The 278-nt window shown below is 54.3% G+C and overlaps 1 protein-coding gene across 1 annotated transcript in view; it reads right to left on the reverse strand.

Moving 5' to 3' along the window:
* LOC119585286 (procathepsin L-like) overlaps positions 1 to 278 on the reverse strand; it is a gene marked incomplete in the record, with an annotated part of 2,528 nt that overhangs the window by 205 nt on the left and 2,045 nt on the right. Inside the window, 1 exon segment of the mRNA XM_037933958.1 lies at positions 21 to 259. Coding sequence (XP_037789886.1) covers positions 51 to 259 — 209 coding nt within the window.

Raw genomic sequence — 278 nt, forward strand, 5'->3', positions numbered from 1 at the left:
TCAATACTGAGAAGAAGAAGAAAAAATCTGAATATCACACATCATCCCTTTTAGACAAGCGGGTACGAGGCCTGGGTAGCGATTCCGCAGTTGTTCTCGTTATTTCGGGACATCTTGATATAGCCCTTGTTGCCCCAGGAGGTGTTCCACGAGTTCTTGACGAGCCAGAAGTCCCCGCCGTTCTCCTCCGTCCCGTAGCCCACCGCCAGCACGCCGTGGTCGAGGTGCACCGAGGAACAGGACTTGTCGGAGTACACGCCTGAGGGTTGCAGGTAGGA

This window comes from Penaeus monodon, chromosome 19 (assembly GCF_015228065.2).
Source record: "Penaeus monodon isolate SGIC_2016 chromosome 19, NSTDA_Pmon_1, whole genome shotgun sequence".
In the NCBI taxonomy this organism is placed as follows: Eukaryota; Metazoa; Arthropoda; class Malacostraca; order Decapoda; family Penaeidae; genus Penaeus; species Penaeus monodon.